Below are 25,758 nucleotides of genomic sequence, written 5' to 3' on the forward strand. Positions count from 1 at the left end.
TAGGATCCAGCCACCGGTGGCGGCGGCCCTCCCCGGAGGTGCTCCCCGGAGGTGCTTCCCGGAGGTGCTCCGTATCGGGGACGGTGGGACCGGGGCTGAGTATTGATGCACCATTGCATATACCAAATTATGCGAACCATTAGTATCACAAGCGTAATTGGTTTAGTGGTAAAATTCTCCGTTGCCATCCGAGCAGCGTCGGGGAGCCCTGGGTTCGATTCCCAGATTACGCAAGTAAATCTTTCTTTTTGTCATTGCTGCTTTTTTTACCTTTGTTATACAAGTACGGATAGAGAGTGTTGGCTGCGAATTGGCTTTTTTTTTTGTCTTAACTCGTCAACTAGTAAAACATGGGTTTTGTGGTGTTCATGTATTGTGACAGTTGGTGGGATTTGAGAACCAACGAGTCGACCCCCAAAAGGCACATCCGCATGCGACTTGTTGGCCTTGAGGCATGCTTAGGCCGTGGTAGATGGGTTATATTTGTGAATCCCTATAGACTGTACCTAGAAATTACTCAGACTGAAACACAACATTCGCATATTTGCAGTTGCTTTGAATACATACCAACTTGTATCTTGGGGCCGCAACCAGAATGGGCCGAGGCCATAATAGTGTAGTGGTGTCGGTCCCCACCATTTCAGGATGCGCGACTTCATCAACCACGGCCCATCGCTGCGTCAGCCCATTAAGGTCTATCAAAAGTGCAGACTAACCGGCGTTTATCGAACACTCATATACAATCGGTGGATACTCATCGTCTGCCTTCCGCCGGGCCACGATGGCCCGCCCTAGATTCACCCACTGCGTCGGCAGCCCTGGCTTTAACCCAGATGACCTCATCCAGGATACCGAGCGGCAGAAGCTGGCCGTGGAGCTCCTGGCCAAGGATGACCTCTACGGCGCGAGCAAGGTCCTGCTCAGCCTTCCCGAGCCCGACGCGTACACATACCATGCCATGACAAGCGTCAAGCTGGCCGAGGTGCAGCGCATCGTCAGCATGGGAGGCGTCAACGGCCTGCACAACTGGTACCGTCAAGAAGACGGATCCCCTGTGAGACCTCACATCCCCGAACAACTTCCGCAAGTACAGGAGCTGAACAGTGTCATGTTGCTCCGCAGAGGGATCCCCCGCCGAGGGCCGATGCCGAGGCCTACGTCTCCATCTTCAGCCCTGCCACCCTGACGGCGTCGGCGCTCAAGAACTTCGGCACCAACGCCAAGAAGGGTTCCATCCGCTCCGAGGCCGCCGCCCACCTCGCCCAGCGGCGGTTCCTCCATCCCGCCCTGTCGGCCAGGCTCAGCGTCCCCAAGGCCAAGAAGCCCCCCAGCGCCAACCCGTACCTGGATTTCTGGGCCTGGTCGTGCCGGGCGCTCGAGTGGTGCGGCCCGTGCCCGTCGGCCGAGAGGGTGGCCACGAGCCACCACGTCCTGCCCATCCTCATGCACCACTTTGGCTGCGCGGCGCCGTCCCACGAGGGCCTGGAGATCCTGCGCATCCTGGCCGACGGGCGGCCCGTCGCCGACATGGGGTCGGGCAACGGCTACTGGACCTTCATGCTGCGGCGGTACGGGCTCGCGGTCCACCCCGTAGACAACATGCAGAGCGAGTGGAGGGTGAACTGGGTCGGCGACACGACCATCTCAGACGGCGTGCGGTGGCTGCGGAAGCACGACGATGGCAGGGACATGGTCCTGCTGCTGGTGTACCCCGTCGTGGGCGGCGGCGTGGGCGGTGGCGTGGAGGGGGGCTTTACGCGGGGTCTCGTGGATGCCTACCAGGGGGATACCATTGCCGTGGTCGGGACGCAGAACAGGAACGGGTACACGGGGTTCAGGGGCATGACGATGGACGAGTACATGGACAGGGAGCACAAGGCGTGGACAAGGGTGGTGCAGATCCCGTTGCCTAGCTTTGCTGGCAAGGACGAGGCCCTATACGTCTTCCAGCGAGGGGAGAGGGCGCCCAAAGAAGAGCCCTGACGGAATTACCACAGGCTAATTATAATAAAGTTTCAAAGAGGAAAGGAGGCTGTCGTAAGATTGTCTACGTTGGCAGGTCGTCATGTCATGATGGGGGGGTCAAGGCGTCGGCGGCCATGTTGGCCACAGCTAACCAAGGCCCTGTATCCAGTCATGGACAACCTTCTGGACCTCATGGCTGTTCTTCTCCATAAACATCATATGTCCATTTCCGTGGATGCCAATGTCACCGAGCTGAACGTGGCTCGTCTTGTGGCACCCCGCCTGCCGGAGGAACCGGACTGTGCAATAGTCGTACGGCATGTGATACGACGCCTCACCCGTGAGGACCATGATGGGCAGATCGACGAGGTTGATGAGCTGCCGGGGCGGCGGGTCCTCGGCCTGCAGGACGCACTCGACAGAATCGTCGTCGCGGGCAGGGTGCGTCTGCTGCACCAGCTCCGAAGGGTCGCTGACGGGCGGCGAGTAGGTGATGGGCACGTCGGTCAAGCCCCAGGGCCGCGAGGGCGCCGCGCTGAAGACAGCCTCGCGGAAAGGCGGGCCCTTGGGCTCCAGCAGGACGAGAGCCTTGGCCAGGTGCGGACGGGCGTCGGCGAGGAGCAGCGGCATGGTGCCGCCCTGGCTGTGGCCGATGAGGATGGCCGGTCTGCCGATGAGGTCCAGCAGGGCAGCGCCGGCGCGCTGGACGGCCGTCTGCTGGTAGGTGCAGTCTCTCTCAAACTGGACGTTGGAGCTGTAGAAGGCGTCGAAGACGGGGTCGCCCATGAGGCCGGTGCCGGGCCATTGGGTGTGCTTGGAGGCCTGGGGCCAGAGTTTGTAGTGCCTGGGAGCCGTGAAGCGCTGCTGGATGAACTCGGCTGGTACGGCGGCGGGGGGGAGTGGCTGGGCCAGGCGTGGTGATGCTGAGACTGGTGAGCGGCCACGGAGAGCCTGGTCGACGAGGTAGACTTCGTAGCCCTGTGAGAGGAACTCGGAGGCCCAGCCACGGCCGCCGTCGGGCTTGTTCAGAAAGTTGGTGCCCGTCTGCGCCTGGCCATGGATCATGACAACGGGCGCATCTTGGGTCGCTCCGCCGACAGGGCGCAGCCTCTCGACGTACATCTGGTCGCAGAACATGTGGCGCCCATCTCCACCGTCGACATAGCGACCGCCAGCATAGAAGAAGGAGCGTGTGCAGGGCTCCTCAGCCGCCATGGTTGCGAAGCTACATGCTTCTCGATGCGAGGCATTGAGAATGTGTGGACGTTGGGCGCCGTGGCGACGATGGGAGGAGGCTGACGGAGCTTTATACAAGTTCTACAACGCCAATGGGATGTGCTGGCCAAGCCTCCAGGTGGTCATGGTCGGGCGGCAGTGCACCGGCAATCTCCATCAAGATGCCATCAGCCGTTTTGTCGCCCTATCGTGGGGGTAACGAGCTGCTGCAATGCATCAGCAGCATTGCCTGGGTGCATGTACGGATACGTAGATGCCCTACGTATTCGTGCCTGGGCGCCATGGATGATCCCTGACGCAACCGCGGTGGGATGCAGTGGGATGCAATAGGATGCAGTAGGATGCAGTGGGGAGCTTCAGCCGCAACACCACTGGCACAAGGCCTATAAAACGGCACTGTGCTAAACCAGGCAGCTCACCGACATAGGGAGAGGCTGGGACCCCGCTCGACCCTCGTCTACGGATAGATCGACGCTCGTCCAGACACCGAGCAGCTTGAACCGCTTGGACAGCTTCAACGGCTGGAGCAGCTTCAGCGACAACCACCCCACCATGTCCCTCTACCCCGAGGAGGACCGCCACCGCGCGAGATCCCAGTCCCGCGACCGGCGCTCGAGGAACGAGGCCCCTCCTCCCGAGAGATCCTCCTACGCCGATGTCAGAGAGCCCAGCTACGTCTACCCTGAGGACGACCTCGGCGATCGCTATGCGCCCCGTCGAGACGACCCTTCAACTTCTCAGCGTGGGGGACTTCCGTACCCATCTGAGGGGGGCATCCACCACATGCTGCCTGGGGACCACACCCTCTACACCTACGACTCCCAGCCGGCCATCTACCGCACCGCCTCGCCTCCGCGCGAGGATCCCTACCGCAGCTCGCGTGAAAGGGTCGACGACAAGACACCTGGCGCATTCCCCGACGATGACGACCCAGAAGCCCACATCCGAACTGCCGAGCCCCGCGAGTCAAAGCGTGACAGGAAGGAGAGGAGGGAGGGCAAGGATAGAAAGGAGAGAAAGGAGAGGAAGGCCAGGGAGAGGGATGACGACGACGACGATGCCCGCCGTGCTCGCTACGCCGAGTCCAGGTACGACGACCACGGGCCCGACGACGATGACAAGCTGAAGTACTTGCCCAAGAAGTACAGCAGCAGGTCGAGTGGCAAGGAGTCCAAGTCGCGCGACACATACGACGACGACGACAAGGACGACAAGCTCAAGTATCTTCCCTCCAAGTACAGCAGCACCTATGAGGACCCTCAACCCAAGTCCCGCGACAGGTATGACGGCCGGGAGCCCCAGGATGACAAGTTCAGCTTCCTCCCCCAAAAGTACATCAACAAACTTATTCCCTCCGACGACGCCAAGTACTCGGACCGCGAGAGGGAAAAGGCCGACAAGGCCGAGCGTCGCCGCAGGAAGAAGGAGCGCGACGAGGATGACTTAGCCTACGGGAAGCCTCCCGGACCGTCACGATCCTCCCGCCCCGACTCTCCCCAGACATACGGCAGCCCCCAGACGTACGGCAGCCCCCAGACGTATGGCAGCTATCTCTCCGAGTCCCAGGTGGAGGACAGGCGCTCCTCGCGCTACGGCGACGACGGCTCCCGGCGACGACCTGTTAGCCCTGCCGTGGAGGAGGACCCGAGTTCGCGGAGGCACAAGCGCGACTCCTACCTCGACGATCCCCGGGGCTCGCGACCTGATGTCCTGGCCGTCGAGCCCAGTGATGGGGGCCGTGATCGATCCCGAGACCGCCGTCGCGACAAGTCGCCTGCGCCTCTGGGACTGATGGTCGAAGCAGCCGATCGTGATAGGGACAGGTCGAGAGACAGGCGCAGCAGGAACCGCGACAAGTCGCCTGGCCCTTCGGCATTGACGGTTGAGCCAGCTGATCGTGAGAGAGACCGGTCAAGAGACAGGCGTAGCAGCAACCGGGACAAGTCTCCCCAGCCTCCAACCGCACGCATGTCCTCCCTGACTGTCGACACTGGACGACCACCCGCCACGTCCCTTGCTGCGGCACCAGGCTCGCCTTTGCTTGAATCGTACCACGGCACCTACCAGGATTGCTCTCCCATGCCATCACCTCTGCTGCTGGCATCCGGCAATCCTGCGGACGATCCCAGAGGCATGGAGGCGTTGTCGCCCATTGCTTCGGACAATGAGGATGGCAAGAGACGCAGCAGGCGAGCGCGATTCCATGACCCCGAGGACATTGCCACTCGACTGGCCAAGGCCCTACGCGGCGACGGCCCGCCCGACAAGGAACCTCTTGTCGAGATCCTCCCCAGCCTCACCCACGAACAGGTCATGGAGCTACGCGCCCAGTACAAGACCATTGTCAAGACAGGCTCCCAGCGCAAGGGCGTCAACATTGCTAAGCACATTCGCTCGCGCCTCAAGGACGAGAACCCCAACCTCATGAAGGCCTGCTACTCGGTGGCCCTCGGCATGTGGGAGAGCGAGGCGTACTGGGCCAACTTCTGGTACCAGGGGGACAAGACGCGCCGCGAGCTGCTCATCGAGTCCATCATGGGCCGCACCAACGACGAGATTCGCCTCATCAAAAACGCCTTCACTGACAAGAAGTACGACAACAGCCTGACCAAGTGCATGAAGACGGAGCTCAAGGAGGACAAGTTCAAGAAGGCCGTGCTCATGGTCCTCGACGAGCGCCGCATGGATGAGTACGATTCTTATGGGCGTAGGCTGCCCATCGACTACAAGCTGGTCGACCAGGACGTCGATGACCTGCGCCGGGCTGTCAAGGCCGACAAGGGCGGAGAGACCCTGATGATCTCCATCGTTGTCAAACGGAGTGACAGCCACCTCCGGGCCGTCCTCAAGGAGTACGAGCATGCCTTCCGCGCCAACTTTGCCCGCGATGCCCTCAAGAAGAGCGGCAACCTAGTGGTATGTTCCAGACAATACCTACCCCCCCCCCCCCCCCCCTCTTCCTTTTTTCCCCCCTGGCTACCCCTGATCCCAACAGTCTACTAACCCAACCGACCTCCTCCCAGGGTGAACTGCTCGCGCACATCCTCAACGGCGTCATCAACCGCCCCGTCCGCGACGCCCTCCTCCTGCACCACGCCCTGACCGCGTCTCGCAAGGACGAGCTCCGCCACGAGCTGCTGACCTCGCGCCTCGTCCGCATGCACTGGGACGCCACGCACATGCAGGCCGTGCGCCGGGCCTACCACCATCGCTACGGCCACGAGCTCCTGGACGACGTCCGCGACGCCACCAGCGGCCACTGGGGCGTCTTCTGCGAGGAGCTGTGCATTGCGCGGATGCCCAACCATGTCAAGAGGTTCGAGAGGGGGCGGTAGACGGCTCTTTTGCTTCATCACCTTTTTTTTTCCCTTGCTTTCCCCCTTTTTCTCCTTTTTTTTTCCTGGATTTCTTTCGAATCCTATACACCTGGTGTGGTGCTCATGGCATATCCGGAGACAATTACATGGCTTGCAATGTTCCCATAGCAAACGATTATGTAGCGCGTAAGAGCTAACGAGATGCATGATGTTGAATGGTGACTTATTTTCGTTTTCTTCCATTTGTATAGGTGCCGTATATATACGATATGTGACCCATCATCTAAGTGGCATTATTTCTTGCCCTTGCCTCCTTTTCCCCCTTTTCCTCCGCCACCACCTCCTCTACCGCCACCCTTGCCTCCTCCTGACCCCTTCCCCCCACCCGAACTGCCTCCCGCCATCATGACCCTCACCTTGCCAACCGGCACACTATTGACAATCTCCTCCGGCTTCAGCGCCTTGATCAGCTCCACCTCCCTGGGCCACATCCTCTCCGTATCCCTCGCCTGCTCATCCACCACGGCCTTCTTACCACTATCCGCCTTGAAGCGCTCGAGGATCTCCTTGACTGCCTTTCCCTTCTTGACAGCGCCGGGCTGCATCTTGGCCTTGTACTTGAACTTGCTGAGAGCGCTCCACGGGGCGCACACAGGGATCACCTCGATGATTTCGTCGCCGGGGAGCGGTGTGCCGACGAGGTCGTCGAGCGACGTCGCTTTCAGGGCCTCGTCGTCATCTAGCATCTCCAGGCCCTCCTCCATCATGACGCGCCGAACCTCCTCATGCTCGGCCATTTCCTTCTGCTTCTTCTGGTGCTGGGCGCGGCGGCGCTCCTGCTGGGCTGCTAGTTCCGCCTCCCGGTCTGCCTTGGCCTTGGCCTCGGCCTCGGCCTTTTGCTTACCAGCCTTAGAGCCAACAAGAGCTTCGTAGGCGGCGCGATCCTCCTCATCTTGATATTTGTACTTGGCCATCTTCTTGGCCTTGGCCTTGGATTGTCGCTTTGGGGGTGCCGCTTTCGTATTCCCCGGCGCGTTGCTCTTGGCTGAAGTAGCGCCAGAGAAGTCGGTCGGCGCTTCAGAGACACCTGCTACTGATTCCGTCATGTTTGTGTCGGCTTCTTCCCCCGCTTCCTGGTCTTCGCCGCCGTCTTGCTCTTGGCCGGGAGCATCCTCCGCCTGAACGGGGTCTCGTTCGGGAGTCTTGTCACCAAGATCCATTTCATCAACCCCTTGTTCCGCCTCGACGACGTCATCCTCTTCCCCGCCATTTCCCATTCCTTGAAGCGGGTTCTCACGCTTCTCGTCCTGTTCGTAACCCCCTTCTAAATCATCGTCGGAATCTCCATCTGTTACCGATGCATCATCCGCAAGTTCAGGCTCGGTAGCTTTCGCATCAGACCGCTTCTGGATTCTTTCGGGCTCTTCATTCAGCCTGTGCTTTAGGTGCCGCGCCTTGCTTTCCTCGCTGATTCTGAACATGAACCCTAGTCCCACCAAGAGCTGCGCAGGCGGAAGGAAATTCTTCGTTCCTCGAACCATGAAGCTCCCGGAGGGCAGGAAATCACCGGTAGGTGCTGACTTGGAGACTTGCTCCGCGTTGACCCACCAGGCGCCCATGCCAGCCTTTGCATCCCATGCCTCGGAGGTGCATACAGAGAGAGTGCCAGCCTGAGCCAAAGTGGACGGCGGTATGGGTGCATCCGGCGTCTTCGGGTTGTTCTTGACAATGACGCTAGAGGCGCCGCGCAGGTCAGCGTGGCAGTACACGTCGCCTTTCCGGAGGTACTTTTTGTAGAGCATGTCGTTTTGCGAAGCATCCTTGCCCCCGAGTACAAGGTAACCATCCGAAGAGATGAACCAGATGAACTTTTCGAACCACATCTGCTTCCGTATAGGTTGTAGAAGTGCCTTTTCCTGCTTCAGGCCTTTCTTGAGATCTTGGTTAATCTTTTGTTCCGTGTTCTTGAGGGCTTTGACCGCCTGCATCTGTGTCTTTTCCTCCTTGACGGCGGCTGTCTTTCGCTCCTCATAATACTCTCGCGCATTGCTCCAGGGGCTCAAGGATAGGTTGATATCGACCAACAGAACCTTATCAACCAACTTTCCCTTGGTTTCATCTGCTGCGCTGTCTTCGTCGCCAGACTCGTCATCGGTTTCGAAGGGGTCTTCCTCCTGCTCCTCGAATTCTTCTTCGGCGAGGGTCAGCGTAATGGTATTTTCTTCGAGCTTGAGCGGAGTTTTGATAATTTCGGCCACGGGGTTGTGACGCTTCTTCTCTCGCTCCACCAGTTTCCCAACATCCACCCAGTCCATTCCTTGCGCAAGCAGACCATTGACCGCATCCATAGCCTCTTGGACACGCTGTACATTAGTCTCAATGGCAACCGCCTTGCGCTGGTTGATCGCTTGCACTTCCTGCAGACCCTCTATTCGTCTGGCCTGCTCTTGCCTCGCGGCTTCCATCCTCCTCTGAGCAGTAGCCTCCCGTTCTGTGAGGCGAGATTCCAGCTTCTGACCCTCCAGGGAAGAGAAGAACTCATCGACAGTCTTATTGTACCCTGTGAACTCTAAGACTGCGATGCTCTTGTCTTCCACCACCTTTTTCGGTAGAAAGGGATGGAAATCTTCGTAAAGTAAGTTTTCCCGTTTCGCCGGCTCCGTATCGTCCGCGGCTGGAGGGGTACGGTACTTGGCGAATATGTACCCCTTGCAAGGGCTAGAGGCTGTGATATTCTCGACCGTTTCGCGTGCCTCAGAGACTGATTTGAAGAGTTCATCCAGGAGGGTCTCGCTCTCCAGAATCTCGGCGAGAGACTTTGTAAGATCGAAATTATTTCCTTGGAGGATATGGTCCACCAGGACCGGAGGAACCTCCGTGATGGAAAGCGCAAGGCATCTCCTCAGGTCGGCGCCCGCCTTTACCTTGCCCTTCCTCACTACGGACTGGTTTGCCGCGGATTTGTCAACGGCCTTCTGAAGAGCCTCCCGCACCCGTTCTTTCGTCAGAGGGGGGACCCCGTTGAAGTTTTGCCGGTTCTCCAAAGAATAATAAGCCCCAATGCGCTGAGACTCCTGATCCTCATTTTCTGAGACATTTCGTGAAATAGCCAGAATCTTTAGGTCCGCATCGGTCAAGATGATGTTGCCACTCTAACGCCGCCATATTAGCAAGAACACTGTTGAATGCGGAGCGGTTTGGCCTACCGCAAAAAACTCGAGGAACAGCCTATAGGCCCCATCGCTAAATTTAAACTCGAGGATACGATCGGTCCCGACCTGCGACACCGAGGTGACTCTCCTCGTCTTCAAACATTTTCGAAGTCGGGCGACAAAGGCAGACGGTGCGGCAGCGGTGGTCCGGCCAAATTCGGTCAAATGGCAGCGGAAGCCAGTGTCGATGACGAGCTGCTTCTTGTTGTCGGGCTTGGCAAACTTAAACAGAAGGATCTTGGAAGAGAGGTCGTAGATGTTGGAGACTCGCAGAGTAGCCAGGCTCTCTTGAAGCTCGTGGGCAATGACCTACGCGAACTTGTCAGCAGGGCGAGCACCTCGTTGATCTCAGGCTGGGAGGAACTACCTTGACGTCCAAGGACGAGAATCTCTGCTTCATTGTGGCCGTTCGTGGCAGAGATGGGTGTCAAATGTCAACAGAGCTTTGGATGCTCGAGCAATCGAAGCTTTTCTGTCAAGGTCAGCTCGCGGCGATGACTCGATACGCCGACAACAGAACGTGGGGCAGCTCCAATGGGTTGATGGCGGGGCAAAGTCGCATTTCGCAAACTCGGGGGAGTCGCTGACATCACATCACGTGGGACACAAGCAATGAATTCCAGTGAGGAACAATCGAGAAAACCTACCTACCTACCCAGAAGCCTGGCAAGAACGACTACCTACCTACCTGTAGTCAATCAGGTTCCAAAAACTATCCATGGATGCAGTAAATTACCCAGGTCATGGGCGCAAATCCCTTTCTTGCAATTGTAAAAACACCCACCCTAGACCGACATTGTCATATTCGCGGCATTGCTTGACCAGCCCTCACCTCCCAGGAGCACATTCTCAAGCCAGTCTGGGGATGGAGTTCCAAATCAGCAAGCTGTGGCTAGGGCCTGATGAGAGACGAACAGGAGACGACTGAAGAAGCTCCGAATTCATCAAGAAAGCCTCCATCTTCAACTCGAAGGCCACCAATTGCAAAGGGCTGTTCCGCCTCTATGCGGGAATGGCTAAAGCGGAGCTCAAGCTATTATTCTTAGGTGCTGCTAAGGACTAGGATGCAGGCGGTTGAACAGGCGGTTGAACTGCCCACCAAACTCATCGTGGTCAGACCATCTCTCCGCACTTATCTGAGAGCTTCGCAGATAAGGTAATAATATATCCTTCCTTTCAGTATCCTACCTAATGAGCTGGGATAAGTCAGCGGCCTCAACCTGGATATTCCCATGTTCGGCATAGCTCGCCCCTGGGCGATCCCGTTCGAGATCAGATGCCAATGCCTTCTCCGCAACGGATGATTATCAAGACCGGCCGAGGTAAATCAAGGCTTCTCCACGCTCGGCAACACCAACAAGATGAAGGAGGCGCGCCCTGCACGGAGAACCATCAAGACACACCCCGTGTCGCTGACGCGTCAAGGACATGGAGGGCTCAGGCTCCCTCTCAATTGGACGCGAACTCAACACGGCATCACTGGCCTGCTTGGCCTAAAGGCAGTCTGTTGTCCTAGCAACCGGGAACTATCGATTTGAAGCCCCTGATATTTCAGCTCAGTGATCAGCACAAGAGCAGCATAAATTGCACAACAGGACGGCCAGTGGGTCCGCATAATTGATACCCCAGAGAGCCCCCGAGATCGCCAATTATAATTAGGGGGTGGTGCTCTGATCGGACGGAGAGGTTGGGAAATGCGCCAATGGTCAGTAACAGAGGCGGTCGTTGGAGGCTGGCGCAGCGGGTTGAGATCTGGGTGCTGTGCTGGGTGCTGCAGTGATGATACGACGACAATCTGCAGTCGCAGAAGCATCGACGCCCAATAACGGCAGTCCACGACATCTACGGAACCTGTCACTTCAGCCAAGGATTTGTAACTTCGAGGCTGAACAGAGGTTGGGTGTCTAACACTGGCTGCGGAGCCGCCCGCACCCCCCATCAACAACAACAATAATAATAGGGCAACCGCAAGCTGGCGACTTGAGGTGCTAAAGGCTGACCAGCCATCGCTTTTGCTCGAGCCTCGAAGCTAGAGCTAATATGTGGCTGGGAAAAGACGGTTCGCGCCCAACGCCTCATGAAGAGGAGGCTTAGGCTGTCACAAGTCACAGGGTGCGGGATCGATGCACAATACGAACAGGTTCCAGCACTTCTGAGGGGTTCGCAGAGAGAGAACAGGTCAACAACAACAAGAGAACCATTGTATTTTGGGCGGCGACGATGCGCAGGATGCGAGCTGACAGTGGGGCAAATGGGCACGACGGGCACGATTGTGGGGATCTAACCCGTTTGGAGACAAAGTAAACAACAGGCCACCCCCGTCTCACCGTCGTCAACACTGCAACACGAATCTCATCGACACACGCCCCTTTAACGCACCGCCATGGAGCCACCCAGTCAAACCGGCCCAACTGTCTTGTGCTGTCTCGCGCCCGAGACACGCCCCCATCCATCCGCTCGTGTCCCGTTGCTGTCCTCAAAAGCATTGCGTCTCTCCTCCTCTGCTCCTCCAATTATCTCCCTCCACATCATCTCACAGCCCAACAGACAAGCAAGACTCTCCAAAGAAACCGGCAGAAAAGAAGACCAAGAGCCCTGACTCTTTCTTTTCTCCCCTTTCTTCCCCCCCTCTCTTCGACTTTTGTTTCTAGGAACAAGAGCCAGAGGATCCTTCTTGTCTTCCTTTCGTCGCTCTGTTGCCACGGAAGGTTGTATGAGAAGATTCTCTCGCGCCAGCAAAAGTCGTCAATCTGGACTTTGAAGCCCGCGTCCCGGTCCCCTTCAGCATCTTCCCTTCGACCTACAAGGATAGCGAAGCGCAGACCACCACTTCGACCCACGAAGAGCTAGAGATCAAACTCCCCAGCCAGAAACCCGGACGGGAAGGTCAATACTCTTCAATCTCTGCCACCGCTCAATTCCCCCAGCGAGGAGAGCGTTACGACGAAGAGGTCCGTTATACGCGTGAAGAAGAACGTTACCGCCGTCCCGGTATCCAGCACGAGCACGAGCACTTCGCCCACGAGCACAGCCGGTAAGTTGCTGATATTCCTTCTCTCCAACCCCTCCAACCTCCCCAGCCTCCCCGGAGACGGACCGTCTTGGTTGTGGCGGCAAACAAACGCGCGCCATTGACCAGCCATCTCCCGGGCTCCGCTAGCTCCTCTGCCCCCATCCACCACGGAATGAACATGCTTCCTTTCTTTTTTTTACTCGTCACATCGGTCGCGCGTCACCGCCTTGTTGCACACCCCTGGCCAGGGTCAGGGGTGTCTGACTGGTTGGGCTGTGGTTGACCGAGAAACCGTCTCGCGTCTTATCCCCCCATGCACGCGCACCACCCAAGCTGACTGAACATCTTCTAGTCCTCCCGCTCCTCGTTCTGAATACACCGACACTCACATTGAGATTGACGCCGGTCACAAACCCTTCACAAGCCCTATTGACGTTGCTGAACGTCAATATCGTGAGCGTTTCAGCCCCAAGTTCCACTCTACCGTAGACAGCCCGTCTCGGCCTCACTACCAGCCCGCCACCACCCACGTCGACAACTTCACCGTCGACGCCGCTGCTCGTGTTCCTAGCTCTTCCTTCAGGGAAAGCGTTCACGTCTCTGACACAACCGTTGAGCCTACCCGCTTCACCCGCGCTCAGCAAAAAGCCAACATGGGTTACTACGACGAGGACGGTAAGCATCACCCTTCTCTAAGCACCTGTTGACCGACCGACCGACTGACTGGACCCTACAGGTCACTACCACTCCTTCCGCCACGGCGTCCACAAGCTCGCCGACCGCATTGCCCACCCTCGCGGTCATGAGCACCACCACCACATCGACGTGGACGTCCACGAGAAGGGCGGTGCTCCCCCTCCTCGTGCCAGCTCCTCTGGCGACTACACCCCTAACACCGTCACCATCCCCTGCCACCACATCCGCCTCGGCGACTTCCTGATGCTCCAGGGCCGCCCTTGCCAGGTGATCCGTATCTCGACCTCGTCGGCCACTGGCCAGTACCGCTACCTTGGTGTCGACCTCTTTACCAAGCAGCTGCACGAGGAGTCTTCGTTCATCTCCAACCCTGCCCCCAGCGTTGTCGTGCAGACCATGCTCGGCCCCGTCTTCAAGCAGTACCGCGTCCTTGACATCTCGGAGGGCTACGTCACTGCCATGACCGAGACTGGCGACGTCAAGCAGGGTCTGTCTGTCATTGACCAGTCCAACCTGCACGCCCGCCTCACCAAGGCTTTCGAGTCTGGCCGTGGCAGCGTCCGCATCCTGGTCATCAACGACAACGGCCAGGAGCTCGCCGTCGACATGAAGGTCGTCCACGGCTCCCGCCTGTAAAGCACCCATATGTTATCCAAATTTTAACCCTATTTTTCCTTTGTCATAGTCCTGCCCGTGTTCACCTAACCCCTTGACGAACTTATGACAGATGCTCTCGCATGTTGTTTTGCCGGCGTGTTGAGGTGTTTGTTGGGCCCCTTCCACTCGGGTCTCGCTCTCGGGGATATTTGGAGGCGTGGCATCTGGTTGTTTTTGGACGAGAGTGGACGCGTACATGTTGGAAAAGAAATTTGGAAACGGGGAGTAGTTGTTAGATAGGAAGCAAGTGTACATGGACAAGCTGTAATGCAATTTGTTTCCACGAGACCATTGTTGGTGTGCCCAGATGTTAAACCCATGTTGTACTTGGTTCCTTACCCATCGATCGGAGGAGTGTGGTGTGGTGCTTACGGGGTATTACGGATGGCTGGGTTTTTAGCTCCAACGGGACCATCAAGGTTCGCAGATGCGGATCAATGATAACAGGCACGCAGGCAAGCAGCGGGTTTCGAACTGGGCAACAGCAATGTCCAACTGGGAATAATAGTCATATGCAAGTGAATGGACGTTGCTGGATGAGGTTGGAAACCCCCAAGACACTCTGACACTGTCTTGACTCTGGGGACGGGACGTCCCGTGACGAGGAATCCGGGGAAGCAAGCACACTGAAAGAGGGGCCTCCCACCATGGATTCCACCTCCATTCCGATGGGGTGGCATACCAGCTGCATCCCACTAGAAGGTGGCAGGCAGGTGGCACACCTGGTAAGGTTCCAGGTCCGAATGCGCCTCGCTCTTTCTCCAAGAACCTAGATAAACCGATACCCTATGTGTGTCATGGTTTAAAAACAACAGGCCCCCACACTTGGCCCTTGATTCCCCTCCGGACAGATCCAACGACCCCAGAGGGCAGCACGCATTCCAAGGGCACCCTTGTCCAACGCTTCACCATGGGCATCCAGCAGTCCAAGGAGGAGGCTCCGGCCACCGTCCCTGAAAAGACCGTCTTTCATAAAATGGCCGTCACCCAGGGCCTTCACAGAGTGCACGTGGAATATGACGCTGGTACTAATGTCGGCTTCGCCAGCGAAACCGAGAAGCACCCCTCCGGACCCCTCATTTGGCACCCCGAGGGTCTATCTGTCAAAGTCCTGGAATCATGGAAGACCAACATTCTCAAAGACCCCAAAAACAGGTGCGTCCCGCTCGAATCTACCTACATTAGACCCGTGATAGCTAGCCAACACTCGAATCCCCAGGCTCGCCTTGACTGCTCTGGGCTCCAACAACCCCAGAAAGGTCCTCACATCTCTTCCCACCGAGATTGCTGATCAGCAGGTCTACAATATCAAGATCCCCTTTGAGGGTGCGCCCATCACCAACCAGCGATCCAGTGGCCGGTGCTGGCTCTTCGCCTCCACCAACGTCTTCCGCGTGGCCCTCATGAAGCGCTACAATCTCGAAAGCTTTGAGCTGTCCCAGTCCTATCTCTTCTTCTGGGACAAGCTTGAAAAGTCCAACTGGTTCCTGGAGCAGATTATCGACACGGCCCACGAGGATCTCGACGGCCGCCTCGTCCAGCATCTGCTGGGCGACATTGTGTCCGATGGCGGCCAGTGGGACATGGTCTACAACCTGGTCGACAAGTACGGCCTCGTCCCTCAGGCGCTGTATCCCGACAATTGGAGCGCCATGAACTCGGGTGTCCTTAACAGCATCGTAAAGACCAAGCTGCGCGAGTTCGCCCTCGAGCTGCGCAGCCTAGTCCGCGACCAAGAGTCCGTCTCGGTAGCGATTGTCTCGTCCACCAAGGCGAAGATGTTGAAGGAGATCTCCCTCATCATGACGCTGCTCCTGGGCCCGCCCCCCAGCCCGGAGAACGACTTCACCTGGCAGTACGCCGATAAAGACGGCAAGGCCCGCGAGCTTAAGATCAAGCCCAAAGCGTTCGCAAAGGACATTGCCAGTGCCGGCTTCAGTATCAACGCTGCCGTCATCGAGAATATGATTTCACTTGTGCACGACCCGCGTCACGAGCCTATGACACTCCTGACGGTCGACCGGCTGGGCAATATTGTGGGTGGACGAGGGATCAACTACGTCAACGTGGATATGGCAACGCTGAAGGGAGCGTGCGTGAGGATGCTCAAGGCCGGGGTACCCATCTTCTTCGGCAGTGATGTGGGCAAGTTCAGCGACAGCACATCGGGCATCATGGACCTTGACCTCTTCAACTACGAACTCGGTCTTGGTGGCACGAGCCTGCTCGGCATGAACAAGGCGGAGCGGCTCGTCACCGGCGAGAGCCAGATGACGCACGCCATGGTGCTTACAGCGGTGCACGTCGACGAGAAGACAGGGAAGCCCGTGCGGTGGAGGGTGCAGAACAGCTGGGGCGCCTCGGCGGGCGACAAGGGCTGGTTCGTCATGAGCGACGCGTGGATGGACGAGTTTGTGTATCAGGCCGTCGTCGACCCGAGATTTGTGAGTTCCGAGGTGAGAGATGTGCTTAAGAAGGAGCCCACGGTGCTGCCCGTGTGGGATCCCATGGGGTCCCTAGCTTGAGAGTTGAGCTACTAGAGGGTGCGCTACATTGCAGTAGTATCTGGGGGCCTGATGATCGAATAGATAGGGGGGGTCAACTGACAAGGTGTATGGTCTGATATGCTAGAAATGACGAAGGCTAGGATACGATGTCGGACAATACTCGCGAGGAGTTGAATTCATCTTGTTTGCCAGATAGGTCACGTTCAGCCTAACGGGTGCTTATGTTTCAAGTTACAGGTCCAAACAAGGCGACTAGTCTCAACTACAATTTCTGCTCACAACCCAGCTCCGTCGAGGCTTGGCCCCCTTTAGCGAGGATAACACGGACGACATTTTTGATAACTCCTGAAACACGTCACCTCAACTGCCCGACACCAGTGAGGAGGACAATGGCGGACTGCCCATCCTTGGCCCGTCTCAGAGATACCACGGTGGACATGAGCCACGAGTGCTAGAAGAGGCTCGGCAACCCGTCGCGTGACTTGGAAGACTCACAATGGGCCTAGGCAAGGCCAGTCGTGTGGTTAACGCGCCGAACTCGGAGGTGCAGAGCCCAATGGGAAGGATTACCAAGAGAGCAAGATTCGGCTCGATGTATGAGCTGGCAAGCCAAGACCACCGGCGACAGGTGGTAGCAGTCTCTGGACGGGCCAGGCACGTTCCGTCTGCCCTCTGCCCTATTATTCCTGGGAGGGCGACGGCTGGGGAGGGGGGTTACTGGGATGGGAAGGGGCGAACGAGGCTGCGAGTCGCGCGACTCGTGACAGCCGGACGAGGGATGTCACCACGAAAGAGAAAAAAAGGGTCGAGCGGTTCCGCTGATGCTGGGCGCCCACAGAGCGCCAGGCTAAAACCGCCGGGCTGGGGCGATTGGAGGCAATGACGTCTTGCGCAAGGAGACAGGAGCCCAATAAGGCCCCCGCGGCGTCTGACAGTCTGGCAAAAGTGTCGGTTGGCACATTGGCTGGCTGAGTTGAGTGGTGGGAATGGGCAATGGTGGTCTCACTGAGTCACCGTGGTGGCAGGGCCAAGTTTCTAAATTTGCGAAACGAGGACGCCGCTGGAGGGACCGGGAGGGGGCACGATGCCAGGAACAGGGAATTGCCATTGCAACCATCACCCGAGGGCTCATCTTCATCTAGGGGAGAGAGGCCAAGAAGGCGAGGGACAGATAGGAGCTGGGAGGAGCGTAACGTCGGCCGTCATTTGGCCCCTGGAGAGGTAGACGGCGGGGCCCTGAGGTACCTAGGTAGGTACAGGTAAGTAAGTAGGCAGGCTGGGCCTCGAGGGCAGTGGACGCTGGAGGTTTCCAGGTTGGAGTGGACACTGGTTGACAGCCTCAACAGCCCAGCGCAGGCCACCTCACCTTTGGGCCTCAGCCTGGGCAGTCATCAGTGGGCACCTAGCCAAGCCAGCCAGAATCCATCCATCGCAGATAGACAATGGCGAGTTGGCGAGGGGTCCACGACTCCACCGCCATCGCCAACCCCGACGCCAACCTTCAAGCTCCCGCGCCAACGGCCACCAGCGTCATCGCATATGGGATCCCGCCCGTCCCCTTGTCCTATTGTTCTCTTGTCCTAGCCTCGAAGTTTCCCCTGGTTAGTTCTAATAAGTGCTCGCCATCCTATACCCAACCGCCCACCCAGCGTCGACACTCGCAGTTCCCCCCCAGCTTTCTTGCATTGATCACCCTGCACCACAAAGTGCAGAAGGACACCACGGAAGCCCCGCTGAAGTCATCGCCCGTTCGTCGCCCGCCTTGACATCATCGCCTCTCCACCCGGTCCTCAGCTATCCGAACAGTCGTGCTCTGCCATAAAGGCACCAACCACGGACTGCGTATATACCATCACCCGACCAGGTGGCAACCGTATGATTCTCGCATCCTCTCTGCTTCGTCCATTTACCTGGCACTTATACCTAACTGCGCAGTAGGTTGGACCGCCTTGACCCCACCCGTTGGGTCCCATCGGCCTTGCAGGGTGCATGCCACATACATAGGAGTAGTATCCTCGACCATTCGAATCCCGACCCCTCCTCTCGTCTCACCTCATCTGGCATCGATAATCCTCGCGCCCCTCTTTGCCAAAAATTTCCCAAATCCCACCACCGAATCGCTTCACCAGGCCTGATTCACCATCATCATGACGGACCGGTATCATGGCGGCTACGCCCCTCCAGGCCGGTCCTCGACTATGAACAACCCGGCCAGGGCCTCTATGCCCACCATGCCCTCCATGCCCTCCATGCCTCCCATGCCTTCCAGCGTGGGCTACAGCTCGCTCTACGCTGGCGACATGCACGTCATGTCCCCCAACACTAGACATCCGACCACTACTCCCAGGGGATATACCACCACGACCACTGCCAACGGCGTCCCAACAACCACCCGCACCTACGCTGTCACCCGAGACCCGAGGCTGGGCCCAACCGTTGGCCGCGAGCAGAGCCGGAACCGCCGGTCCACCCTCGACTCGACCAACAGACCCCCCGTCATCGTCACCACCACCCAGGCCGACCGCCAGCAGGGCGCCCATCAGTCCAACCACAGCCCCATTCGCAACCCGCCCCGCGCCAGCGACGGCCACCTCTACGCCCAGCCCGCCTCCTCCATACGATCCCGCAGCACCGCGCCGTCTCACGGCCATCGCCCCCACGACACCGACGACTATGCCCGGGGCAGAGACCGGGATCGCCCCGATGCTGCCCTCGCTGCCCGCGACGCCGAGGCCTACCGCAGCTCCCGCCCCTCCGTTATATACCCCAGCGACCCGCGCCACAGCACCGCTACCGTTGACCTTGGCGATGAGGGCTACCAGTATACCAACGCGGGCGAGCTTGCAAGGTACGACCTCGACCACACCATGCCCGCCCGGAGGAGTCAGAGGGAGAGCCTAGATCGCGGCTACTACCGACCCAACGTCAGCTACAACACCGATCAGCGCAGCTTCAACGTCAACACCAGCGCCGACCTGAGCCGCAATTACAGCATGAATACAAGCCGGCCCTATGAGGGCCCTGCCTCCTCGCGCGGTGGGCCCCCGCCCTCGACCCGCGGATTCGACAGAATCGACCGGGCCTTCGAGTCGACCCGGGATGTGCCCCCGACCGCTCCCGTCCCTCCGTCCCCAAGCACCTCAAGGGCCGTCGAGGTTACGCCAGGGGTTTCCGAGCATCGCGACATCAGACGGCCCCGTCCAGTATCGCTCTACCAGGATACCGTCCCTCGATCATCGCACCATGATGAGTACTACCGGAGCCGTGAGGATGAGCGGACCATGAGGGAGATGCGGGACCGTGAGCGCGAGTCGGAGCGTACCCGTGACGCCCCATACTTCCGTGACGAAAGCGTCACCTCTCGTGGCTTCGGAATCCGCACCGCGCCACTGATCGACGATTACGACGATCGGCGCCGCCGTGGACGTGTCAACGACGTAGAGGAGCCCCCCAAGCGTTCCAATGAGGAGCTCCTGCCGGATCCTGACGCGGAGCGGGAGAGGCGCCGGCGAAGCTGGCTCGACGACAGGGAACAGCCCAGAGAGAGGTGGGAGGGCCGGAGGGCCAGCGACGAGGACCGTTCGCGGTTCCGTGATAAAATCGTCTCCGGTGCGGGAATTGCCGCCGCTGCCATGGGCCTTGTCCCGCCAGCCAAGGACGATGACAGCCGCGATAGTAGCGACAAGGAGCCCAGACGCCGCAGGAGCCCTACCAAGGATCGTGACCCGCAGGATGAGGCCATCGCCGGACCCTCGGGGTCCGATGAGAGAGACCGTTATGCGGATCGCCCCAAGGACCGGAATCACGAGCGAGACCGGGCCGCCGCCAGGGATGAGGCCGATCGGAAGGAGCACCGCCGGCCGGACGATGACGAGAAGTTTGATGTCGAATTCATCGGCTCTGGCTCTGACTCTGACGGTGGCAAGAAGGCTTCCCGTCGGAACCGTCCCCCAGCCGGGTTCAACCCAAATGACGCCAACGACATCAGCAACCTCAGGGAACAGCTTGCCTCTATGAGCGTTTCGGAAAAGGAGCCAGCCTCAACGGAGCCAGCTCCTGCGGAGATGGGACCGTCGCCTTCCCAGTCTCCCCCCATCAAGGACCGCAGGGTCCCCGATGATGAGGAGAGGGATGAGTCTCGGGGTCGCGAGATGGCACTAGTACGTCCCGACGAGAAGACGGTCCGCGTCGTCTCGCCTCCGCGGGAGAAGAGAGAAGAGAAGCCGCTCAAGAGCATCCTTAAGCAGCCGAGTGCCAGATTCCCCGAAGGAGGGGCCTACATCCGAGAAGGCGTGGCGCCTCACAAGGATGATAAGAAAACCAGGGAGGTGCCACCCGGTGCCCGTTGGACCAAAATCAGCCGAAAGGTTGTCAACCCCGAGGCCCTGGAGGTCGGCCAGGAGCGCTTCGAGATCAGGGACAACTTTGTCATTGTGCTCCGAGTGTTGAGCAGGGAGGAGATTGAGGCGTACGCCGAGGCGACCAAGGTGCTTAGACGTAAGTCCTATCCGATGCGGTCATTGTCGTTCGGGTCCGAAAGAGGCTAACCGGATTTCACAGAGCGCCGACGTGCCCGCGACGGCGATGAGAGTGACAAAGAGGAGGACCAAGACAGGGATGACGCTGAAAGGCGCCGCCGCCGCCGCCGTCGGCAGCGCGACGAGGATTATGAGACGGAAGACCCAGGCCGTGATCGGGAGTGGGATCGGGACTATGAAAGGCGCAGGCGGCACCGCAGGGACGACGACGAGGACGCCTATAACCCCCGCGCCGCACGGGAGCAGGAGTATCACCACCATCACCGGTCTCATCGAGATCGTGACAGGGGGGTGGCCGAGGCATAGGCATGCCGTCGCTCAAGGGAGACAGCGGGAGATGTTGTAAGTTCTTTTTTTTTTTGTTGGGCACCCATACTGCGCCGGGAAAACTATGGTTTGGATGATTTAGTGATACCTTTGTATGTGGTTGCAGAAAAGGGGGGATAGCAATGGATTAAGCGTTGGGTTTTACAGAGGATCTAACCTCGACTTTCTTACCAAGGGCCCTCGGCGCCCATTCCTCTTTGTTCTTTGATGTGAGTACTATATAGCACGAGTAGATACCCAGCACAATGGGGGACGTGGATTTTTCATCGTGCCAGGGCCAGCCAGCCGGGTCTTATTGTTGAGTTGGTTATGGTTGTGTCACTTCCAGGTAGGGGTTCACACCCGATCTACCCGTGTAAGTCACCGGGAGGGGAGGGGGGGGGGGCCGCCATCGATTCCATATCCCACGATCCCTTGGCCGCCCTGTTGCTGAAAAGCAAAGACAGAGGACAGCGCTGAACCAGGATCCTTAGTTCCCAAATCCGGAGAGCATAGGCCACCTCAGGGGACGGCCCGGATTCCGCGAAACTAGTATCATCGTTGAAGATGCCATGACTCGGATGCAGGGTAATAGCCAAGGCCTCGTGCTGGTTAAAGCTCCATCGCCATGATGCGATGGGGTGCTCCTCCGTCCTGCTCAAGGGAGAAGAGTAGAGATGAGGAACCGCGACAAGACAACACTAAACTAAGTAGCAGCAGCGTCACTGAGCCATTCCAGGCCGGGCCCTTACCACGACCTGCCTCGCCCGAGAGCCCTCACCGACATGTCGGCCGCCAACTTCACCGTATGTCCGCATGAACCGGATTGTTGCCATATTAGTGCCACCGACGCGTGAAACAACGTCTGCCCCGTACACAATGGTATGTACGTAGTAAACCGCCTGGACCGACCGCCTGGACCGCCCGGCTGGGCGAGAGGCTAGTATTAGCCTTTGGGAAAACTGAGACAGCGGACTGTGCCCTGGTGTCCAGGGCGGCGCCAGCGATGAGAGTGAAGTGAACCGAAGGGAGAAGCGGAAACGTGGCGAGGAGCGGGCTGAGACAGGCTGGGCTCAAGTTGTCAACACATTCCGATACATCGCAAGATCTAATGAGACCTACGACCGAGAGCTGCCATGTACTTCGCACGTACGAGTAGTATCCATAGAGTCCAATGCAAGACATATACCTGTCGGCCGATTTGTCTCGGTTCCCTCCAAGAGCATCCGGGCCGCTTCTGGTCCTATTAGTGCTGGTCGCTTAATCGGCCACTGGCAGGCCGCAAAGGAAGACCGAACGGGTGCTGATTCACCAATTCGTCCCCACGTACGGAACGGAGTACATCACAGTAGATCACATGAAGCTCAAGCAATGCAGTGACCTGGAGCCTGGAGACCTCGGGCTCATGCCCAACGAGGACCAGCCCAGGTTGGGCTGCAGCCTTCCAAGGCCCACCAGCCCAGGTCTGAGGCCACTCGCAACTGACGGCGTGACCGTCAGACAGTGACGTGACCGTCTTCGCTGGGCCCTAGACCTAAAACAAGAAGCACTCCTCGTAAGTCTTCGAGACGGAATTGCCAGTCCTGCTCCCGTCCACCCGCGGGTATACTACTCCCAAATCCATCTGTTGGGGCTGCAAACATCTGTTAGCGCGCCGACGCTTCAACCAGAACGATAGGATCATCAAATAATATCATCCCCAAATGCAACCCAAAAAAAAAACCCATGAATGATGACGGAGGCTGGTGGCAGGGTGGGTGGGGACTGGGCCGCTGGGGGGCTCCAACAGTCCAACTTGAGGCTGTGACCTGCGGTTGCACAGCGCTCCCCAAGTTATGGATGGCCCCTGTCAATACTACATAAATATCGGTAGTATCTGGGATGGGTGGTGGGCGGCTTTTGGGATTGACCGTCCCCCGGGTTGACGCAGTGAGGGTGCCAACTGTCAAGATGCCGTAGGTAGTTGTCTCGACAGCTTCACCCCTGGTCACAAACCGTTGTGGCAACGTGCGCACAGTCCCGAAGAAGCACACCATGATACTACTCGCATGTACTATTACGAGTACTCGTACGAGTACTTCGTACGAGGTATTATCCGTACTGTTAGTATTATTAATATGGTAATACCCGTACAGATGATAATACCGTTCATCTTCTTGTCTCCGACACCTCGGTGTTCTAGTGACATGGGCCGTTGAGGGATTTTGATGTCCTCGGGGTCTCTCGAGCTTGGAGCTCGAGGTTTGGGATGGCGGGGGGACACGCACAGCGTCTCGTGGTCCGGCAAACACATTTCGCTTCCTTCTCTCAGAGGATTGGGGAACTGGTACATGATACCCAGCAATAATTGATGTTAAGGCTCTCAGAAAGCCGGCGCATGAAAGATGATCTAGTATCCGTATTCTGTGTTAGCCCGAGATGAAGCGCATACCAGAAATCATTACGAATACTCCTGCGTCCTCGGTATTATAATAACAGGATGGCCGTCGTGTTTCTCGTAATCTTTTGTCATGGATAATAATAGGGGTGAGTCTGATATGTACGTACCAAGTTAGTCCATACCCTCCCTGTTACTACATAGTACGAATAATACTCGTACTTTGAATGCGAGCCGGGGATGCGACTCATGGAGTCCAGGGTGGGAGGGGAATCGTTCCGTTGGTCATGCCTGTCTTTCCCTGCCAGGCTCCCGCGACTCTGTATTAACTCTGCGACTGTGAGGTTGGAGAAGACGGCTAAAGTCACTGGCGAGGAGGTCTCGGAGGATGACGTCCATTCCCGAGAAAGCGTAGTCTGTTCCGTAATACTCGTAGCGGATGAGATATTTCCATTTTCCTTCATCTCGCCAAAAGCAATGACCATGGTAATAGCGCGGAAACTCGTACTCGCAAATTGTATGGACTTTGTAACGTTTGCCTGTTGGTCCGGGTAAACGGTACCTACTGCCGCGGCGACGTTAGCAGACTGGTGCATGTGTTATTCCAAACAAGATGCGGAGCTTCTGATTACACTCGTAAGCACCAGAGTTGGTTAAAGTTCCGCCACAAACTGTTGATCTAATTTTGCCCACTTCGCGTCGGTGGAATTACGCTCCAGCTGCATGTATTATTACAAAATATCCGTATCTGTGGTGCAAAATGTCGGCATTCAACCCGATGTGTGACCAAGTTGATGATGATTAGGCAAAGGCCAAGCCGACGAGAGAAGTGATTCGGCCACTTTGGTGTGTGACAACCGTCCGCATTCTACTATGTATGGGATAAATACCTGAAACTGAGTATAATATCCGTACACTGTAATATCTTGTTGCTTCTCCCTGTTCCGGGACTCGTGCCAAAACTGTCAGTGGGAGGGTGCCATCACGCGTCCGACGCGCCCAGTACGAACTGCCTCGGAGACGCACGGAGAAGCCTTGTGGTTGGGCTGGCAAGGGATGGCAGATTGACGCCCTGTCCTGCTCCACCTCTGGCACCTCCCCCTGAGGTCCAGGATGCTGCTGGTGGGGCACATGGGCGGAGAGGGCGGGCAGATTGGGGTTGGTGTGTGTGGGAATTGAACCACATCCCTGACCGACATTCTCTTGGGTGGGGCCGACTGTGCAGTTGGGACAGGCGAAGGATGCGGGTGCAGTTGGAGAAGCAGCGTTGAAGGTTTCGTACCCAATACGTTGATAGCCAACGCCGACCGGACCTCAAAAAGTCCGCATCCATTGGGTGGACCGGAGCGAACAATGAGCCATCCGTAGACCGTAGACCTGTTTATGCTTCGCGAAATAAGAAGGATTTGCGGGCGGTACGGACACCTGGTTGGCCTGTAATACTACCACGTATCCGTACCCGCGGTTGAGTTGATTGACTCGACTTTCCGACTCCAACAAGCTTCCCCGACAAATTCGGGCTCGCCCTTGCAACAAGAGCCGATGGGCCCCTGTGACCGATCCTGGCTGTGGGAGGGATCAATGTCGGAGGCGAGCTAGGAGGGTGACAACGGCGTGCAACGTAATATTAGAGGCGTTTGTATCCGTAATAATACCGCTGAATGAGCCGTTAGAATTTGCTGCCGTGGGCCATGTCGCTGCACTGGAACCAGGGGCGGGAACCAAGCCACTGGAACGGACCATGCCACGCCATGATCCTATGTGATATACCATTCCATGCCGCCATGTCCTCGTACAACGGCCCCAGGGCAGATGGCATCTGCAGGAGCTGTCACGGGTGGTAGGGCTGGGCTCTGGGGGCGCTGGGCGATGGAGCCGCGCCAGCATCCGGGATTCCACGCAATGACGGAGCCGATTTGAATCGTGGGGAATGA

At 57.9% G+C, this 25,758-nt stretch overlaps 7 protein-coding genes and 1 non-coding gene across 8 annotated transcripts; 6 read left to right on the top strand and 2 right to left on the bottom strand.

The window, feature by feature from the left end:
* Nucleotides 1–151: 151 nt before the first annotated feature.
* ACO1O0_005456 lies at nt 152–233 on the top strand. Its single transcript has one exon. It is a non-coding gene; the product is annotated as a tRNA-Gly (tRNA).
* A 548-nt stretch (nt 234–781) lies between these two features.
* ACO1O0_005457 (uncharacterized protein) lies at nt 782–1,983 on the top strand (the record flags this gene model as incomplete). The annotated part of the gene is made up of 2 exons (XM_083194878.1): nt 782–1,054; nt 1,123–1,983. 2 exons carry the CDS (start codon nt 782–784, stop codon nt 1,981–1,983), a joined length of 1,134 nt encoding a protein of 377 aa, XP_083049791.1.
* A 129-nt stretch (nt 1,984–2,112) lies between these two features.
* On the bottom strand, nt 2,113–3,180 carry ACO1O0_005458 (Alpha/Beta hydrolase protein; the record flags this gene model as incomplete). Its single annotated transcript, XM_083194879.1, has 1 exon — nt 2,113–3,180. One exon carries the CDS (start codon nt 3,178–3,180, stop codon nt 2,113–2,115), a length of 1,068 nt encoding a protein of 355 aa, XP_083049792.1.
* Nucleotides 3,181–3,753: 573 nt separating this feature from the next.
* Nucleotides 3,754–6,536, top strand: ACO1O0_005459 (uncharacterized protein; the record flags this gene model as incomplete). The annotated part of the gene is made up of 2 exons (XM_083194880.1): nt 3,754–6,117; nt 6,225–6,536. The coding sequence occupies 2 exons, from the start codon at nt 3,754–3,756 to the stop codon at nt 6,534–6,536; spliced, it is 2,676 nt and encodes an 891-aa protein (XP_083049793.1).
* Nucleotides 6,537–6,811: 275 nt separating this feature from the next.
* ACO1O0_005460 (uncharacterized protein) lies at nt 6,812–10,130 on the bottom strand (the record flags this gene model as incomplete). Its single annotated transcript, XM_083194881.1, has 3 exons — nt 6,812–9,670; nt 9,725–10,039; nt 10,098–10,130. 3 exons carry the CDS (start codon nt 10,128–10,130, stop codon nt 6,812–6,814), a joined length of 3,207 nt encoding a protein of 1,068 aa, XP_083049794.1.
* A 1,983-nt stretch (nt 10,131–12,113) lies between these two features.
* On the top strand, nt 12,114–14,075 carry ACO1O0_005461 (uncharacterized protein; the record flags this gene model as incomplete). The annotated part of the gene is made up of 4 exons (XM_083194882.1): nt 12,114–12,126; nt 12,467–12,764; nt 13,096–13,418; nt 13,480–14,075. The coding sequence occupies 4 exons, from the start codon at nt 12,114–12,116 to the stop codon at nt 14,073–14,075; spliced, it is 1,230 nt and encodes a 409-aa protein (XP_083049795.1).
* Nucleotides 14,076–15,006: 931 nt separating this feature from the next.
* On the top strand, nt 15,007–16,621 carry LAP3 (bleomycin hydrolase; the record flags this gene model as incomplete). The annotated part of the gene is made up of 2 exons (XM_083194883.1): nt 15,007–15,251; nt 15,316–16,621. 2 exons carry the CDS (start codon nt 15,007–15,009, stop codon nt 16,619–16,621), a joined length of 1,551 nt encoding a protein of 516 aa, XP_083049796.1.
* A 2,129-nt stretch (nt 16,622–18,750) lies between these two features.
* ACO1O0_005463 (uncharacterized protein) lies at nt 18,751–21,447 on the top strand (the record flags this gene model as incomplete). The annotated part of the gene is made up of 2 exons (XM_083194884.1): nt 18,751–21,100; nt 21,164–21,447. The coding sequence occupies 2 exons, from the start codon at nt 18,751–18,753 to the stop codon at nt 21,445–21,447; spliced, it is 2,634 nt and encodes an 877-aa protein (XP_083049797.1).
* Nucleotides 21,448–25,758: the final 4,311 nt, after the last annotated feature.

Source organism: Amphichorda felina (genome assembly GCF_050947745.1).
Source record: "Amphichorda felina strain 45539 chromosome Unknown scaffold_5, whole genome shotgun sequence".
Classification (NCBI taxonomy): Eukaryota; Fungi; Ascomycota; class Sordariomycetes; order Hypocreales; family Bionectriaceae; genus Amphichorda; species Amphichorda felina.